This window comes from Pleuronectes platessa, chromosome 6, assembly GCF_947347685.1.
Source record: "Pleuronectes platessa chromosome 6, fPlePla1.1, whole genome shotgun sequence".
Classification (NCBI taxonomy): domain Eukaryota; kingdom Metazoa; phylum Chordata; class Actinopteri; order Pleuronectiformes; family Pleuronectidae; genus Pleuronectes; species Pleuronectes platessa.
Genome location: NC_070631.1, coordinates 24,786,454 through 24,805,342, shown reverse-complemented (window position 1 = coordinate 24,805,342; position 18,889 = coordinate 24,786,454). Strand labels below are relative to the sequence as shown.

The following is an 18,889-nucleotide window of genomic DNA, read 5'->3' as shown; positions in this document are numbered from 1 at the left end:
ACAATTATTTGGTGTACATTAATATATGCGTATAAAAACATTTGTGTGGAAGCTTGTTGGAAGTCAGATGCTCTGCCGATGAGGCTCTTACAAGAAAAGCCGATGCCCAGCTCCTCTAATCACTGACTCCTTGTGGATGATATTTCAGGTTGCAGTGTTAGTTTGTGTTCTGTGCCAGTAATTGCAAATGACCTCCTGTAGATGTTTTCGATGGGAAGCCAGAGAGCAGCCTAAGCTATGAAAGCACTGTGTCTTACCTCTTGTAAAGCTTTCAGAGAGCCAGCTCTCCAGGGCCACTTCGTTGTTGGAGTGCTTGTTGATATTTGGCATCTACGCTGCCGGCAGCTCAGACTTTGAATGAATCAGGTTAATCTTATAACTAGCTATACATGCAGGACAGCTTTGTCTCACCTTTGTAAGGCAGTGTGCACCTTCTGTAGCATGCACATTGCTTCATTCAGGTATGGTCCTCCTCTGTGATTTAACACGCTGTTGTTTCTGCCTGGTCAGGTTTGACTACTGCAGGTTCATAGAGCTAGACTACGTTCCCATGGAGACAGGCTATATGGTCTCAATGCGTCCGACTAAAGGCTCTCCATCGACCAAGTCTCCAAGTAAAGGATACACCTCCACCAAGTCTCCGGACCGCCACAACCGTTCCACAAACTCTCCCTCCACCCCTCGTTCTCGGTCTGTCCTGAGTCCCTCCTGTTTCCTTCAGATCAGTGTTGATCCTCTGAAGCATGTGAATAATGAGACTGTTTGACTGTTGGGAATGTTTCATGATGTTATATTGTGGAAAACTGAATTGTTTCCTCAGCGTCATGACTACGCTGACCTGTATCTCTTGCTTCGTCCTTTCAGTTTGTTTATACGCTTCTGTTTTTCATACTCTGTAGTGATTTGTTTCTTTTGATGCATGCTTCTTTTAGTTATGTCATTGAGTGGGTTATTTTTTTTTAATATTTGGTTTGGTTTCCATCTTTGCAAAGCACATTGTCTTTGAAACAAACTGCAACATCACCGTCAGTGCACAAGGGAATGTGTGTGTCTCAGGCAGGACCGTCTATGGGTAGTGTTTGTAACGTGTCCGTGGGTATTTGGGCATATCTGTGTTGTACTTGCATGATAGTGAACTAAAGCGTGCTTCATTCGTGTCTATTTAGACTTTTTTTATTCCAATAGTGTTATGTTTGCAGATCACAGAGTTCACTGTCACCTCAGTGTCTACATTCAGAAGCGTATTACCACTCTCAAGCTGGCCAAGTCTCAAAATAGATAATTTACTGTTTTTGGTTTTCTTACAGCATCTTTACCTTTTAAATAAACACAACTCTTCCACTGATTTAGCAGCTAACTTTAGCTAGTTACCCTAAATTCCCAGGGATATTCCATGATAATAAAAACAGGTCTATCTCAGATCATTTCAGGGAGTTGACTATTATGAAAGATATCTTGTTTTGGAAAACTGGGGACTAGTACTAGTTACTAAAGGAGTAGATTGGTTTAACCCCTAGTGACCACCTGATGCCCCATATACAGAATATAACTGACTGAATGTTTACACTGAATAAGGTATTTTGACTCAATCCTGGACTAATATGGGAGAGTGGAAGAGGAGGGTGATCCGTGAGATTAACTCGTCTCCTCTTACTTTGAACCAGGCGGACTCCGGCCACACCCAGTAATAGAGATCCCTATGGCAACGCCTCCTTCAGCAGCAGCAGCAACTCAGGCTCTTGTAAAGGCAGCGACTGCAGCCCCACCAAAGGGTGAGGCATCACACACTGCATGGCATGCTCAGTAAAACTGATGATTGCATGCATTTCAATCCAAAAGTGATAATATTACCATTCCCTTGCTGTTTAATTATGATGATCAGACTGACCGCCTCTTTCATTGTCACTTAATTATCTAAATCACTCAACAAGAAGTGGGCAGCAATTCACAAGCCTGGAATCAGGCTCTAATTCTACAGCTTCTGTCTCCCTCTGCTTTTTAGTGATTATATCACACAAGCAAAAGGATTTAATAGTAAATCAAACACCTTTGTGTTAGGTCAAAATAGTGATGAACTGAAAACAATTATCTTCAATTGACAGGAAGCAACAAAGTTATACAAATGAATCTCTGTAAACTACTGGACAGCACAGTAGCCAGCTAGTGAGAAGCACATGGCTCCTAAAGAGCCTGTGACATTTCCATAATAAACTGGTGAAGATCAAAACCAAATGGCTCTCTCTCTCTAGTCCTTATATCAGTCCTTTAAACATGCCTGATGTTTTTAATCAAGATTCATGAGTTAGGCCGTTGGAAATCTGTAAAAATGTCAAAAAACAAACAAACACCCTATCTGACAATGAAAGAACATTTCTTGATCTGGTCTCTGATTCAGATCCACACCAAGTTCAATGCATTCTTCCCTGATCCATACTGCATCAATCCACCAAGTTTCATTGCTTACAAACATCCCAACACACCAACAAACAAAGGGACAGGGGTGAAAAAATTACCCCCTTGACAAGGTGAAATTGGCTTTGTTTGATGTAAACCACTTTTGGATAATTTGTTGGCTGGGTAAAATGTATGTCCTGCAAGATGATGAGTCAGTATTTTTCTGCTCGCAATTGGACCAAAACATTACCCATTCTAGGTTTAAAAGTAGGCAGGATCAGTTATTTGCACCAAAACCCACAGTTTGCAATATAATAGACTTGTTCAGTACAAATACAGATATTGAGGTTTCTTTTAATCCAACCCACAAGTGGTTTCAAGACATAATTCCAAAGAATAAAAACATGCAACATTTAAGTTTGAAGAGCAGCTCTACCCAGAAACACCATCAGTCTCTTGATTTACCTGCCCTTTGTGTCCTAGACGTCACCAGAAGTACACTTCATGTACAGACAACCATGGTATTCGGCCACCTCCACCAGAGCAGTACCTCACACCCCTACAGCAGAAGGAGGTGTGTATCCGACACCTGCGGTCCAGGCTAAAGGAAACCATGACCACACTGCAAGACAGGTGAGATACTTAGAGGGGACTAGAAATGATCAAATTTGATCAGAAAGACTGTTTACTTTGTTGGGTTTTCCCTAGCTAAAATCTTTATCCTTCCTACTCACTTATATTCCTGCTTTCTTTTCTCCTGTCCCTTTTCATCCCCGTAGGGACACAGAGATAGATTCGCTGAGAGGCCAGCTTTACAGGATGCAGGAAGACTGGGTTGAGGAGGAATGTCACCGTGTAGAGGCTCAGCTGGCCCTGAAGGAGGCGCGTCAGGAGATCCAGCAGCTCAAACAGGCTGTGGACACTGTCCGGTTGAGGCTCAGTGATGCAGGAGGATCCAGTGGGGACATAGGGGTCCAGAAGTACTTCCAGGACATTAACACTCAGAACCACAAGCTCGAGAACCTTTTGCTCAATATGGAATTAGCCCAGGCTGGATTAGCCAAAGAGGGGGAGGTCTTACCAGGCTATCGAACCCGTGTTGGGGGTTCCGCGCCAGCATCAGTATCTGGGGAGAGTCCTGGGGGAATACCCAAACCTGGAATAGGAGGCAGGGGGTCTTGCTCCTGCGATGGTTCCCCAGCGCGTTCTCTGACCCGGAGCTCCACCTACACTAAGCTCACTGATCAGGCAGACCAGAATGGCAATGGACATGACTTCCCTTGTTTGTCAGGTGACGGCACCCAGGACAGTGGCTTTGTGTGCTGTGGGGAGAGCAGCATTCCCAGCCGGGCCGATTTGCTGCTGGAGGCTGCCTTTCTCTCTGAGGAAACAGCAGCACTACTCAACTCCTACACACAAACCTTCTCCCAGTCTCTGCCCAACTATATGCCCAACTCTCTGCCCAACTCTCTGCCCAACTCTCTGCCCAACTCTCTGCCTCACACCTACGCCCATACCTTACCTCGTTCTTTCCCTCGCAATTTGTCCCACTCTGTTCCCCACACTATGCCACACTCGTCCACCTACGAGAAGCTGTGCACAAGTGAACGGATTATGCCCTTTCGTTGTGGCCTGGGTGAAGTGGGCTGTATGAGCCACCCCTGCCTGTCCCACCACCACCTGTACCTGCATCCCCTTCGAGAAATGGGCATTCAGACTGAAAGTTGCCCCATCCCTGCTACAGCAGGTTACCCCTCTGATCTAGATACCATTGCAGAGCAACGCACTTTTCGCTCTCAGGCCTGCAGCCCTACCTCCAACTGGATGTCTGATGAGGGGGAGGAGGACCTAGACTCCATCACCACCACAACTTCAGTGACCACGGCGACTTTAATGAGTACGGCAACAGAGCCAATCCCAGCCTCCAAAACAACATTGGTCCCTCCTTTACCACGGTCTGCTACTATGGCATTCACATTCGAGAGACCTTCATGTGTGGGGAAGGAGGGAGTGGAGGAAGAGGAAAAGCAGGAGATGGAAAAGAGAGAGAAGGCAACATATGCAAATGCTGAATCAACAGAGATGCATAATTACACAACAGTGATCAAGCTGGAGGATGATGTGAATCAGAGGCAGGGCGCAGTAGGAGGAACTGAGGTTGAAAGGCAAGGTGCAGTGGAGGAGGCGGAATCAGAAAAACTGTGTGACTTATCAGAAACATCATCAGGGATGCACGATGAGCTTAAATTTGCAGGATGTTGTGGAGAGAGCAGGCAGAATGGAACAACAAAGAAAAACCTCACCGCGGAAGAAGTAGGTCTATCAGCAGGATCAACTCAAGTCGAGACAGCACAGCTGAGTCCAAGTCAGTCAGAATTATCAGCAGGCGTAGAGCTGCCACATACCTCCCAGCCGAGGAGATCTGCTTCCCATGAGGAGATAGCTGGCATCACTGTCGTAGAGGTTAACGATGAGGATGAAGACGAGGATAAAACTAAAGAACAAGTCACAGCAGAGGGGGCCGCAGCAGAGGAGGAACATTCGTCTGACTCCGAGACAATTGAGAAAAGCTACTGGAGTCGTCACTTCCTAGTTGATCTGTTAGCAGTGGCCATCCCAGTGGTACCAACAGTGGCATGGCTGTGCCGCGGTCCAGTCCGTGACAGACTGCCCATGTATCATATAGGGTCACTGCTGCGAGGCTGTTGCACTGTGGCACTGCACTCGCTGCGCAGGGGAGGTGGATTGAGGCATTACCCCGCAGGCGGGGGAGATTTGGGTGGATCCCAGATATGAGGGGAGAATACGTCCAGCACTTCTATGGTCATTAAATGTAGCCCCTCTCGTATGGGTCTGGGTCCTTAGCTTGATGCAAAATATGTTCTAGGAGAAGAAGAGAAAGTCCTACATTTCTTAACAAGTGTTAAGCTGAGGGAAGCAGCAGGAACAGGAAACATGCATTCATGACTTTGATCTCTGACCTTTAATCTGTTGTGTGTGGTCTTATTGTCTCTCGCCCACTTGTTCCTGCTGTTGCTAACAATATGTCTGCTAACACTACTGACTTGTGCAAAACTGAATGAGCTGACTTAAATGAATGATTAATGCTTGGATGTTTGCTCTGAATGTTTTGTTTTTATGTGCAGGGAAAATGTTAAAGCCAACCTATTAATCTGACTCACATTTGGCATGTTAAATTATCATGTGTAGATGAGTGAGAACATGAAATGTGGTATGTGTGTGTACATGATATATGTATGTGCACACGTGTAACCAAAAAGTCTTCTTCAAATAGAATCCACCCTAATTCAGAATCCACACATTTCCCAAATGTTTTGGGTTCTCTTTTGAGTCTTAACGTCATCAACTGACCAAGAATAATAATGCAGACACAGAGCTCAAGTTGATTCTAAAAAGGTAGAAATACATTGAACAAAGTAAGGCTGCCAAATACCACAAAGGCAGTTTACTGCTGATTCCACCATTGTTCCCATTCCAACTCTGAGTACTGGGCTGTTTTTTTCGTTATTGTGGTTTTGTACTGGTGGTCATTCATTTGGTTTCATTTGAACTAGTTTCTCACTAAGGGCTAAAGCCTGAGTAGTGATGAACTCCCCTTGATAAACTGTATGGAGTTCATAGGAAGCTGCAGCCAGCAGGCATTAGCTTAGCTTTGCATGCAGACTGAAAGAATGAAGGCATGGCTAACCTCAGCAGCCTGAGGAACCTGAACCCCACAAGTTCAATTTATAGGACGTTAAGTGAATAAAGTCTAACTTGTTAGTAAAATTTAGAGTTGCTAGAACTTTGGACACATTTCCAAACTATAGTTCTGTACTTAATGTTGTGACTGCGTACATAGCCAAGACCGAGTTGGAGCTTTGACAAAAAAACTGAAACAGATTGTCAGTGCAGATCAGGATAATTAAAGAATTGAATAAGCCATTGAAATCAATTGTTTGATCTTATTGGCCAAATGATGATTTGATAGAAAGACAGAAAGCAGACAATCACTTCCTTTTGGTTTTATATTCCTATTCCCAAGGGACACATTAATATTCTTTCTTTCAATAGGATTTTGCAATATAATCGAAACTTAATGAATAGGAGCTTCAACCACAGCCAACATATATCAAACTCCCCAACGCATAGTGAGCCATTAAAGAGCAGTTAGACATTTCGGGGGAAATGTGCGTACTATAGCTTTCTTGCGCAAAGTGATTGATATCATATCCCCAAGCTAGCAGCTGGTTACGAGCTTAGCTTAGTTTATTTTAGCTTCGTTTAGCATAACGGCAGGTAGCAGAGGGAATCAGCTAACCTGGCTCGGCTGTACAGCTCACTAAAGCTGAGTTCAGACATTTTCTGACACACATTAGTCTTTCACTTATGAACAAAGAAGTAGGAGATTCTCTGGTCAGACGTGTTCATAGCAACACAAAATCTTCCTGGACTGTTAGACTGAGGGGTGGTGGAGCAGGCAGAAGCAGGACGTAAAATATTAATTCCACAGCAGAGATCACAACTTTTTGTTTACAGCACATCAACACCGACGTGGCCCTCATCACCAAAAGATCTCAAATTTGGTTGACTTTTCAAATTGACATCATTGTAGGCATCTTCTACGTATTGCACCTCTTTTTCATCCTGAGATTTTTGTGTCTTCTCGTCTGCTGTGAATCCTCTGGACAATCTTCTGCTTATCGCATGGGCTCACTTTGGAATCATAAAGACTTTTTCCATAAACCATAAATTATGGTTTTACACTGTGTAGTGTGCTGGAACGATTTAGCAACACCCCTCTTTGTTTTGTTTGTTTGTGTTCATTTTAAAAGCCTTTCTAAATTAAATGATGACTATTTAGGTTTAATACTGTTCTATAATAATCTGGCTCTAGAAACAGTCAACTCAATGTCGAGTGTATTAGAACAGATGAGAGAGCTCTCAGGGTTTCCAATACAATATGTCAATAGGGAAATATTTGTTGTTTCCAACTAACTGATGAGGCCTCCACCATGAGACAAGCCAGGTGTGTTTGTTCTGAAGGGATGTTTCAGGTAAGCGGACTTCCTGTGTAGATTCTGGGGGTGGAGCCACAGGGAGCAGTAGGAGGGGATTTTCCACAGGCTTTTGTCTGTGGGATAGAATACTGAAAACAACAGGGACATTATGTTTTAGAGTGGAATTTTGCCAGTCCTACGTCATATGATTGATCCTCATACCCTGTATCTTGCATCTGAAGCAAACATAAAATATTATCAACTAATCTGGTTGAACAGGAGAACTCATGTAACATCAGACATCTGTTTGTAGTTACTCACTGGCCCAGTGTGACACTTTGATGTAAATCTGAATGAAGTGAGTCGTGCTCAGTCCATGCGCTGTATATTTCTGCTTACTTTAATGCGTCTGTGGTGTAGTTTAACCGTCACTCTGGTCGTGTGTATTTCAAGTCCACTGTGCAAGCATTTCTAGACACAACACCACATGTTACATGACACTCACTATGTGATATAATAATAAGGTATCTGGCTTTGGGCTTACATTTGGGATCAGGGTGTGATCTTTTGTGTGAATGTGCGTTTTATGAGAGGACTTCGATGAAAGTGACATGTCGATTTGCTGCTGTTCTGCAGATGTTGGATTTTAAATGTAACAAGGGCACGTGAGTGACTCTGAAAGAAGAAAACTCGGCCAACTGTCAGAGACCCTTGAGCCAACTGTGGATCGCTCAAAAAACAACTGGACACAAACCTGCAAAAATAGCCCAACACCAACTGAACTGAATAAACAGTGCGAATCATGTTTTTTTTGTTTTGGTTATTTTTAACAATTTGGTTGGCATATTTGCACTAGTGTTCACTTAAAGAATTTTCAGCTATTACTTGAATTTGAGATTGTTTGGAAGTGTTGTGTGTCCACTGAGTTCAGATAAAATTTTCTTTTGGTCTGTTGCGTCAATCAAGTTTAACACAGTGCTGTTGGTGATTGTGGCAAAAAAAATCCGCAGGAAATTTCATATATGAAAATGCAGATATTTCAGGTACAAAATTGTATCAAACACGTGTGAATACTGCAAACCAGTTTCCTTTCATCTGTGAGAGGGGCCTTTGGTCTGAGCTCTACATGTACAGTGTCTACAGGTCACAGCAGCTCTCCAAAACATTTAAGTCTAAATGCTGTTTTTAAAATCCCAAACAGGCAGAGAATGAGCAGTGTTTATGATAACTGGTCAAAAAGGTGTGATTGTCAGACATCAGTGACAATCATGACGAGCCATGAAAAGGTGGAGTGGATGCCTGGAGGTACAGGACTGCCTCCTCCCCCCCCCCATCCCCGTCACACTTCACCCACCACCTCTCCGCTGTCAGTGACACGCGTCTTGGCTGAAGTGGATTAGCAATCGATAGAGAAATGTCATGTTTTACAAAAAGCCATACAAGCCTGTGAGTGAGCAGGTGTGAGAATGTGATCGTTAATCTCAATATTAATGTACTGTGTAAAGAAATGATGACTCATGAGAGTGATGGCGAGTGTATGCCTGCACTGTACTGTGGTTTGAGTCTGGTGTGTCACCGAACACAGGCTGTGGGAACAGAACCAGGGTGTCAGAGCAGAGGGTGGATGTGGTGAACTCGTGATGCTGTGTTTTGAGGTTCAGGAGTTCAGGTTTGTTGTGGGAAGCAGCGATCAACTCAGCACTGTTAATTTACCTCTATGCACAGCTGCATTATGTGGTCATGTGTCTGATAAGTTTATTCTCTCAAAGCTCTTATTGTAAAGTTGTGAGACGAGTGATGACCAAGAAGTTGGATTTCTAGTGTTTCACAAAGACCCGAAAGTCCTAAAAGTTTTTTATTTTATTTTGTGCGGTATATTATCTTGTTTGAACGAGTTAAGCTCAGTGTCTCCTGCACACAGGCTCTTGTGGAACTAGAATTTCTAAAGGATCTTGTACATAGGAGTTATTATAGTTTCACAAGATGCAACTAGTGTGCATGAGACCACAAGACTATAAATTATAAATATATATTAATCAACACAGACCTTGAGCTTTTTTGCACATATTATCATTTTTGCACATGTTATATTGTTGTTATTATCACAAGTTTTTATCTTGTTTGCATATGATATTATCTTTTACTAACTTATTGGCAAAAATATATCATCTCACATTATGTGCTTATCTTCTGCATATTAATAAAATAATAATAAACTTTATTTGCATAGCCCAATTCATATAGAAGCTCTTTACATTTGAGTTATTAAAAAGAAGGAATATAAAAGTCAAATGCAATGCAAATTGGACATGGTAAAACTGTGATAAAGGGGGAAAAACATTTCAATTCAGCAGTTTGATGGATTATTGGATGATAGTGAATCTTCTCTGATCTCTATGTATCTTATACACACACATTTATCTTGTTCAGACACGCTGGTGACACGCTTGGACAAAAGTTGTCACAAGTCATCTTTTAATAAATTGTTCACAAGTTACACACAATCTTTTTTAACTTTCCCTAGAAAATAAACATGACATTGTTCACAAGTTAATATCTTCCACACAATATGGATCATAGACATACAAGTTACGCACAGGTTATTATTAAAACTCTACTTATCTTGAATTTCCATTTAAGATAGTAACAAGTGTACGCAAATTATTATCCTGCAAAGACTAAATCAATATTTTTTTAATGGGACTTTGGGGACTTTGTATTCATTAGCTTGTTGTCTTTGATTTAATATGTTTTCAATGTTTAGAGAGGCCTGTATTAAACCTGCATGACTTCACTTACTCGAGCAGGTTTGGTGACAGTCACATCTTAAATCTCCTACATCTAGCTGATTAACATTCATCACCATGGGCTTCAGCGGTCTTCTTTGGGATTCTGACAGTCCGGTAATGTTAAATGTTGGAGTCCCAGCACAGGCTTCAGACTCATCGGGATGTGACTGAAACGTTTCCTCCAATCAATCTTGACCATACAGCACTTTATCAAAAGATCCTTGTAACGCAGGGTAGGCCATTTGGCTGTCCCTCACTGTACCTCTACAGTGACCCCTCTCTGTCCCATAATACACCTGAACTTCCTGCTGTTGTGTGAGGTTGTGTCAGTGTACAATGTGAGGCAGTGACTGGTTGATATATACTACGTATATCCTTAGACATACATAATGCTGAATATTTCCTGGGGACAACAGGAGGAGGTGGGAGGGGAGTTTGCCTTTTTTTTTGTTGTCAATATCTGAACATGTGATGTCATTTTATGCTTTATTCCTTGTCTGATTGTCTGAATATATGTTCCATAGACTATGTTACGAAAATTAATGTATACAGAGTTTATATCCAGTCTTTTAACATTCTGCCATTGAGGGCATTCAATGCCTTGTTTAGTCAATCAGCTGACATCATAAGTATCTACAGATAATGTGTTGTAAATTAACTATTTTAATGGCAATAGTAGTGTGTACAGTATAATACATTAGTAGACTACTCCATTCACACTCCCACCACACTGTGTAAAGAAAGAGCAGAAGCCCCTATATTAAACAGCATGGAGGAAATGTTTTTGTCGTCTTTGTCTCTGGATGTTTATTTTGCTTGATGTTGTGTTACGTGTACATGAGGCGAATGGGGGAAACAAACCCCAACCAGTTAATGTGAACGGAAGGAGTTTTTATTTGTTTTACAATATTATCTTGGTTACATTCGTATATAAACTTTTTTTTTTTACAGAATGACAGTAATGTTGATCAGATTACATACCTAGAAAATTAAAGGAAATACATGCATCCAAACATGAACAGCATTAAAAGGAGCGACTCTATATATAACAAGTAGAAATCACGGCGAGCTCTGCTCAGTCTCACTGTGCTCATCAGCAGAGGAAGGAATTTAAACTGAGCAGATGATTTTTCAGCATAATATTTTTTCTGCAGTTAACAAGTTTGTTTTCATGAATTCTCTCATTAACATGAGGCACCATGAACATGACCATTGAACTTGAAATGGATACAGGAAAATCAACCTCTTAAAAAGGTAGTGGAAAGTGCACTTAGTGGGTCTGCCCAGCGCGGACCCTGTCCAAACAAATACCAAAGACTCCCTCGAAAGTAACACAAGACGAACACCCACACACTGCACCAGGATCTGGTCTGACTGTGCTGCTTGTGTGTTTATGGACAGGGCCGAGTCCAAGCTGCATATGACAACAAACATGTACTGTTGCCCATCTCCCTACACTTTCCCCTGGAATGTGCACACGCTGTTCCCAGTACCGAATCGCCAAACACATCAGTCATCGTAACGTTTGCCCTCAGAGACAGGAAGTGGGATGCCATGATTCATCGCCATCTCATTGAGGAGCTGGGAATTCCCACATTGTATCTCTCACTTACTGTACATGTTAGAATCTAGGGTCTATAAATGTTAGGTGTCAAGTAGAAGGAACAAAATAATAAAAACATGATCTTGGTGCTGAAAATCAACACTAATAATCACCATTATATGGTTTAAACTAAAATCGACAAATTTGTTAAAATCAATTAGTTTTACTGGCAAGTAAAAACGACCATACACTGGGGTCTGTTACAAAGTCAGCCAACGTTTTCACATGAGGTCCCGGGTGTTAGTTCAGCTATACACATATAGGGGCCAATTTTTAGGAAAGAAAGTGCAGCCGTGATCTTTGTGGTTCTTTAGCTTTTAATGACTGACCACTGGCTTCTACAGCATTTTGACAAGGTGAAAAACATAATTTGCCAGTGATTCATCTCAACGCTGAGGAGGAAGCTCTGGACTCATGATCGTGTGCATGGCTTCGAAAATTGTTTTGTACTTGATCTCAAATACAAAATAAGGGGAAAATAATACTCAGACTACAAGGTTAATACATATAAAAAGTAAAAATGTCAACAGAGGTGAGAGGGATTGTTGAAAAGGTAAAATAATTGAGTAAACAACTGGATAGTAAAAACAAAAAGGCATTTTCATGATGTTAAGGAGGAGAAACGGGGATTCTGATGCAGGGGGTGATTGGGTATGAGACGGAGGGAGACAGGTAGATATGAATAAAGAACAGAGAGAGCGAGAGAGAGAGAGAGAGAGAGAGAGAGAGAGAGAGAGAGAGAGAGAGAGAGAGATCTGTATAGTAGATATCTTGACAGTTTACACTGGTCCTCCTGGTCTTCACACCTCTGGGACAGAGTGATCCATGGATGACCGCAGGAGACCAGTGGACATCCTGGAAAACAAAATCACACCAATACGTTTAAGACATATTACAAATGATGGAATGAATGACAGAAAATGGAAGGTGTAACATTGGGAACCAGAAAACCGGTGGTTAAACTGTGGACTCATCACAAACTTAGAGCTGAGCAAAGGCCCAAGTGAACTATAACCGGATCATTTATAACTCACTGACATGAATTGACTACATGACTGATGAGCTTATTTCACTAAATCAGATCAACTGTTATCTCACCTCTTAATCATGTGTTCATAGATGAACTTGGGCATGATGGTGATGGTCATGGTGGTCGGAGAGGTGGTCAGAATGTCCTTGATCTGAGAATCCTGGAATTTACACACAGTGACTGGTCAGCATTTTTAAATAAATACATTCACATTTAATTGAATAGAAATGACATTATAAACAAAGGTTTTGAGAAACACATTTACTGAGTTTTTCTCCAATCTGTTGATAGAAAAAACACATAAATCAGACTGGTATTAAAAAACGATTTAATTAAGTTTAAACCTGTTGTCTGATATTGGAAGCTATAAAAGGGATAATAAATAGGAACTAAATATTTCAGGCAGGCTGTTCACTGCTCCATATGTGTATCATATATAGGAGGTCATTGAACGTCACCCATATCTACCTGCTCCTTAGATAGAAATTCTGCGTGTGACTAATCCAGAGCTCATCACACGCTATGAGGTAGTGTGCATGTACAACCCAATGAATATATGTATAAAGAGGAAAGACAGAAAAGTGAAGCCAAAACATATTGCTTTCCCCCTGGTGACTGGCTAGAATAAAGGTCATAAACACCAGATATTGGATATTTGATGATATAAAACATGATTGACAGCTGCGACTGACTCGTGATTGGTCAGGTGGGTGTACCTGTTGGACGTCTATGCACAGACTCTGGATCCAAATTACCTATCACCAGCTCAAAATGGCAGCCTGGACCTGAGATACTTACATTTTATTTAGATTTTGTAAAAAAAAAATGTCAGAGGTAGTTGGTGTGATCTGACATGACATTTCTGTAGTATTAGATTTTCCAAAATGATGTGTTACAGTCTCACAAAACCTCACCTGTCCGACAACAATTTGTGTCCCTTCAAAGATTTGCCCAACTTTCATCTACTCAGTCAAACATCAGAACTACTATTTCTAGTTTCTTTGCCTCTGTGTTTTTTAGTAAACCCCAGGTAAATGATCTGGTCAGTCTCTATCCTTCCTCATAGTACTGATGATGGAATCTAAGGTTTTGAACCTTGGTAAATTGTCACACAGTGAATGAAGCAACATAGTGAGTCCTTCAGACAGAATCCTCTCTGGTGTAATCAGCACAACATATTTTCTTTTAGTTGTATGAAAGGAAAAGAGAAGTGGGTGGTGTTGTGATCATGAAATGCATCAAATCAGAGGAGAAAAACTGTAGAATCACTATGTCAAGTTCAGACTAAATCTAACCACAGGGCAAACAAAAACTACAGGCCTACGTGAAGGAAACTAATAAGAAAACATTGCTGATACGTACTAAACACTTTACATTTAAGGACTTGGGAGTTGGTGAGTTCTGCACTTACATTAAATCGCTGCACGTGCCAACTTTTTATTACATTCATTTATATAGGAGCAGCCATCCAGGTGCAAACTTAAAAGCCACCAAACATCTTATGAGAATCATTGTAATGAATCATTTATAGACCATGTTCTTCTCTGCTCTTCTCAAATGCATCAGATTACATCCCACACATTATTTCATCACCAATTATTAACTGATCAATCTATTTGATGCAAAGGCTCATATGCAGAGAAACAAGTGTCTGACCTTGAGTCCGATAATGTTCTGTCCATTGATTTCACAGATGAAATGCTCAGTAAGCAGACCGTTGCGGGCAGCAGAGCCATCCTTGACCAGTGAGGTGATTTTACCAGACTTGTAGATGAAGCCCACGTGACCTGAGCTGTCTTTCTGCATGGTGACAGTGCGCTGAAATGGCCTACAGACACACACACACAAACACACATGCACACACAAACAGAGAGAGAGAGGGAGAGAGAGAGAAAGGATTAGGGATCCACCGGTAAAATGCTTTGTTAAAAAGAGTAACAATGAGACTCTTTGACAGTATGTCTGTACATTTATAAAATAAAAACAGACTATTTGCAATTTTAAAATCATAGATAAAAGATGAGTTGAGTAGCAAAGCGCAAATGATGGAGGAACCACCAGAGGGAGCCAAACATTGAAGTCACTGCAGCTTACTGTGAGACTTACAGGAAACAGACAAAATCTCTCTAGGGTTAAATATAGAAATACATATAGAAATGTAAGGTTTTTATGCACATGTGATATTACTTGTTAAATACAAGATATAGAGACGAGATCTACAAATCCTTTGTCTGATTCCAATCAATACATTAATGATCATCAAAATATAATCTGGAGGATCATAAAGCATTTATGACATTCTCAGTACTTTTCTCTCAAACTAAGAATCATAAAGAACATCTACATACAAAACCAAGGGGACGAAAACGATTAAACATTAAAACAGAAAAAACAAACGTTCATCAAAAACTAAGCAATAATGTCAAATAGACAAATTAACTAATTGTTTGACTGCAGGCTTCTGTAAGATCCAGTATGAATCTACAGCATCGTGTTGTGTGCTTCTGGCAAACAGTATCCTCTGCTGTCAAAATGAACTATCTTCTTCAGAGGCTGATTTAGCTTCCGGGCCTGTTCTCATGAGCTGCAGCCGGTTTTTCAATGACTGTTTGTCTCTGCCAGCAACACTAGCTAACGTTATGGGTTCTTTGAAAGAAAAAAAAGGAAACAGACCAAAGCAGGGAGCAAGCAATGACATTCACTTTTCTAAAAAGGCAATGTTAAAATTAAAATAACCTTATCAGGAACTCTGAAAGTGCATGTCATGTTAATGTATACAATCCATTTTAAACACGTTATGTATTTGTGTATACAACCCCACCAAGCTCCACCACAAACACATATATATATATACAAACACATATATATATATATATATGTGTGTGTGTGGTGGAGCTTGGTGGGGTTGTATACACAAATACACAACGTCGCATAGGAGCTGAATTGGATCATCCAGGGAGTGCCTACACACTGTGGCCACATGAAGCTGGACATTGTCCTGCACCAGGAGGAACCCAGGGCCCACTGCACCAGTCTAAGGTCTGACAATCGCTCTGAGGATATTATCCTGGTACCTAACAGCAGTCAGGGCACCGTTGGCTATGACATGGAGGTCTGTGCGACCCTCCAAAGATATGCGGCCAAATCAGTCAGGCTGGATGATGTAACAGGCAGCATAACGTTCACCACAGCTTCTCCAGACTCTTTCACACATCACACTTGCCCAGTGTGAACTGGCTCTTATCTGTTAAGAGAAGAGGGCACCAGTGTCGAACTTGTCGAAGCTGGGCTGTGAGCACAGGTCTCACTAGAGGACGCCCTCATGCCACCCTCATGGAGTGTGTTTCTGACAGTTTGGTCAGAAACATGCACACCAGTAGCCTGCTGGAGGTCATTTTTTAGGACTCTGGCAGTGCTCCTCCTGTTCCTCCTCGCACAAAGGACCAGATACTGATGCTTCTTGTGTAACTGCTGGTCTCCTGGTATCTCCTTCATGCTCTTGAGACTGATCTGGGAGACACTGCAAACCTTCTTGCGACCGCACATATGGATGTGCCATTCTGGAGGAGCTGGACTACCTGTGCTACCTGATTGGGCTGCAGGTACCGCCTAATGCTACAATAGTGACAAGGACACTAGCAGAACACAAAACTAGAGAATAATCCGTCAGGAAGGATAAGAAGAGAGCAATTTTCTGTAGCCACCACATGTAAAACCATTCCTTTTGGGGGCTGTCCTGCTTTGGCCTCTTCATCGCACCTGTTGTCACTTTCATTTGCACCACAGCAAGTAAAATAGATTCACAATCACCTGTGCTTCCAAAATGGATAGATTGATAAACCTGAAGTGCAACTGACTTGGTGTTATTCTTTGACAATTAAAAGTGTTCGCCTCATTTTTTGAGCAGTGTATGTCTCTGTATGTCTCAGTGTATGGGACAGTTATCTCAACTAACAAAAATAAAATGTCACACTAAAATAGGAGTCAACATATTACTGTGAGTCATTTTAGTGATGAAATTACATATGATAGCTGAAAAATTGTTAAATGGCCAAACAAATCAAGAACATTGATGTAAGGTTCAGGACACGCTGTTAAAATATTTTGTCCTCAGTGAATCAAAGACTCCTCACCTGTCCCTGACCACAAGCTCGATGCGTGTCTCAGCTGCAGCCTTCAGGGCCTTGTGGGCCTTGTCTACGCTCCAGCCGGCACAGTTCTGACCGTTGATCTGAAGGACCTGGTCCCCAAAACGCAGACCGGCCAGGGCCGCAGGGGAATTAGCCTGCACCAGCTGGATAAACACTCCCTGTGAGAGGAAAGAGGAAACAGATAAAACATTGAACATGGCTCAAGGGAATGTAAGAAGAGAGGGGAAGAGACAGAACACAGACCGGGGGTAGAAAAAAGGACACAGGAAAGAAGATGTTAGATATTCATGAAAAATAAAAGAGAGAATAAGTTCTAGATGATTTAAAACAATGAAAGACTGAAGGGAATGATGCAAAACATCAAAAGAACTCGGGCTACACTGTTTTACTTGACTGGAGCGATACACTTCAGGTTTTACTCCCTTTGTTGGAGGACTCAGAAAATTGATGAATTGTACAAGTCAAAACAGAGCATGTTGTCTCTTCTTTGGTTGCTTTGTTATACTGCAGAGTATTTTGCATTGTGTAAAAAAAAAAAGCAGTAAATCCATTACCAATACTCTGCATCTTCTTTGTTTTCCAATTCATTTATCAACCCTGCCCACTGTATTAGTGTAACTCAGTACAAACTGAATTATTAACAACAGATTTCAAAAGTCTGAGACCAGAATGTGACTCCAGTGCACATTCAGACGCGTATCACCACTCTAAAGCTGGCCAAGTATCAGAAACAGATAATTTAGTCTTAATATTTTTCTTACAGCATCTTTACCTTTGTTAATAATCATAACTCTTTCACTGTTTTAGCAGCTAACTTTAACAAGCTAAAGATAAAAACGGGTCAATCTCAGGGAGCTGATTAGTGTGAAAGATATCATAGTTTGGAAAACTTTGGACAAGTACTAGTTACTCAATAAGCTGGTAAAACTGGTGAAACCCCTAGTGATCACATGATGCCCCAGATACAGAGTAAAACTGATTCAATGTTTACACCTAATTAAGTATTTTGACTTAGTCCTAGGGGTGTAAAGGTACACAAAAATCTCTGCTTGGTATGTACCTCAGTTTTGAGGTCACGGCTCGGTACGTTTTCGGTACAGTAGAAACAAGGAACAGCAAATATTAAACTAATATTGTATTTCTTTTTTATTCAATCCTGGTTAACTAAGCAGATTAACGCTTTGTCTTTCTAGCCTAATAAAATTGTACATAAATTATTATTAAATTATCTTTTTTTTTAAGATCCACTTTACTTTGTCTGTTGTCATTATAGTAGACTGTGAAGCTGATTTGTTCCCACACAGCAGACTTAAATGATGAGGGAGGGTCTTCAAACTTATCTGCGGTCGCTAAGACCATAAGCCTACAGCCCATCGGGTCTTTTGCTAAAGTTGTCCCTCGAAATTTGAGACCCATTCGCACACAAATAATGTCTGCAGTTGGACTCGCTACAAAGGCCTGTACCAGAAATGTTTTTTAATAGGGCTACCTGTACTGTTACACCACTACTTAATCCTGAACTAATATGGGGAGTGGATGAGGGGGAGTGGTTTGTGTGGTGTTGAATTGGGGTTAACAACGATGCAGGTCCCTGTCAAGAGGAAGTGACGCTGACTCACGTTGTCGATGGAGCGGAGCCGGAGTCCCACCTTCCGATCCTGGTCCTTACAGAGTATAATCTCCCGCAGCCCTGGGCGGATCTCTGCCCGCATGATGCCAACATCTGCCCCCGTCACGGGCCGCACCATGCCCCCAACACCTGAGCTGGAGGGCACAGCCACTTGCTGAGGAGTGAAGAACGAAAGCCAGACAGGAAGGAGGATGAGAAAGTGTGAAGAGGTGGGTTGAGATAGAGCAAGTGTGAGGAGGTGGGGGGGTTTGGAAGAGGTGACAGGAAAAAGAGGATAAAAGATGAAAATAAA

At 41.6% G+C, this 18,889-nt stretch overlaps 2 protein-coding genes across 3 annotated transcripts in view; one reads left to right on the top strand and one right to left on the bottom strand.

Moving 5' to 3' along the window:
* Positions 1 to 12,541, top strand: part of snphb (syntaphilin b) — a 38,136-nt gene extending 25,595 nt beyond the window's left edge. The window contains exons 3-6 of one of the 2 annotated variants that reach the window (XM_053423848.1): positions 511 to 690; positions 1,665 to 1,772; positions 2,878 to 3,027; positions 3,174 to 12,541. In XM_053423848.1, the coding sequence (XP_053279823.1) occupies positions 511 to 690; positions 1,665 to 1,772; positions 2,878 to 3,027; positions 3,174 to 5,190 (2,455 nt within the window). In that variant the 3' untranslated portion in view covers positions 5,191 to 12,541. The remainder of the gene's footprint in view (positions 1 to 510; positions 691 to 1,664; positions 1,773 to 2,877; positions 3,028 to 3,173) is intronic. The other variant, XM_053423849.1, reaches the window with a different exon arrangement.
* The window catches only part of sdcbp2 (syndecan binding protein (syntenin) 2), a 23,003-nt gene continuing 15,167 nt past the window's right edge, over positions 11,054 to 18,889 (bottom strand). Inside the window, exons 5-9 of the mRNA XM_053423851.1 lie at positions 18,587 to 18,751; positions 16,950 to 17,125; positions 14,473 to 14,644; positions 12,885 to 12,976; positions 11,054 to 12,641 (exon numbers count right to left, since the gene is read on the bottom strand). Of these exons, the coding sequence (XP_053279826.1) occupies positions 12,587 to 12,641; positions 12,885 to 12,976; positions 14,473 to 14,644; positions 16,950 to 17,125; positions 18,587 to 18,751 (660 nt within the window). The 3' untranslated portion in view covers positions 11,054 to 12,586. The remainder of the gene's footprint in view (positions 12,642 to 12,884; positions 12,977 to 14,472; positions 14,645 to 16,949; positions 17,126 to 18,586; positions 18,752 to 18,889) is intronic.